General features: G+C 51.1%; 1 protein-coding gene across 1 annotated transcript in view; it reads right to left on the bottom strand.

The window, feature by feature from the left end:
- The window catches only part of ntd5 (ntl-dependent gene 5), a 6774-nt gene that overhangs the window by 845 nt on the left and 4923 nt on the right, over positions 1–1006 (bottom strand). Inside the window, exon 6 of the mRNA XM_025061447.1 lies at positions 693–892. Coding sequence (XP_024917215.1) covers positions 693–892 — 200 coding nt within the window. The remainder of the gene's footprint in view (positions 1–692; positions 893–1006) is intronic.

Genomic DNA, 1006 nt, shown 5'->3' with positions numbered 1-1006 from the left:
ACAGCGGGCTGAAAAGTTAGTAGTCAGATTATCAGATCCACACTGCTCCAGAACACGTCCTCATACACACACACTGGAGTAAACAGTTCCACTTCCACTGAATCTCCTGGATCATGTGTCTGTAGGTGCTTCAACCTCTGGTCAGCGGCCAGAGATGTACAGGTCCTAATGCAATGAAGTACTGTTAGCTACTTCCTGTCTCCAGCGGACTTCCTCTGAGTCGTCCGTCTGTTCAAAAGGTCATCCTCCAGAATCCTCTGATGGAAACACCACGGTAGACAGTTGACAGGGATGGATGGATGGATGGATGATGGATGGATGGATGGATGGAAGGATGGATGGATGGATGGTGGATGGATGGATGAAAGGATGGATGATGGATGGATGGATGGATGTGGATGGGTGAAAGGATGGATGATGGATGGATGGATGGATGGATGGATGGATGGATGGATGGATGGATGGATGGATGGATGGATGGATGGATGGATGGATGGAAGGATGGATGGATGGATGGTGGATGGATGGATGAAAGGATGGATGATGGATGGATGGATGGATGGATGGAAGGATGGATGGAAGGATGGATGGATGGATGGATGGTAGAGATGATAGGTGTTCTATGATGATAGATCTAGATGTTCTAGGTCTGTTGTGACAGCTGACAGTGAGGGGGACGTCAGTCTGACTCACCCAGGCTCTCTCTCACCTCTGCAGTAAGGGGGTGAGGCGCTCCAGCTGCCATTGGACAGGCACGTGACCTTCTGGGCTCCATCCAGGAGGAAGTGCTTCTTGCACAGATAGTGGATGTGGAAGCCAACTTCATATTCGGTCCGCTGGACGGCCACCACGTAGCCGTGCTCCACCTCGGGTGGAGACGGACACATGACGTCTGGATCAGGGAGAGGACAGTCACTTTGATTTATACACACCTGAAGTCGTTCGTAACACCCCCCCCCCCCCCCCCCCCCACAAAAAGAAAAAAAAAAGGGGGTGTAAAAACCAC

This window comes from Cynoglossus semilaevis, chromosome 13 (assembly GCF_000523025.1).
Source record: "Cynoglossus semilaevis isolate Cse_v1.0 chromosome 13, Cse_v1.0, whole genome shotgun sequence".
Lineage (NCBI taxonomy): Eukaryota > Metazoa > Chordata > Actinopteri > Pleuronectiformes > Cynoglossidae > Cynoglossus > Cynoglossus semilaevis.
The sequence above is the reverse complement of the archived record's forward strand: the minus strand, read 5'-3'. Positions and strand labels throughout refer to the sequence as shown.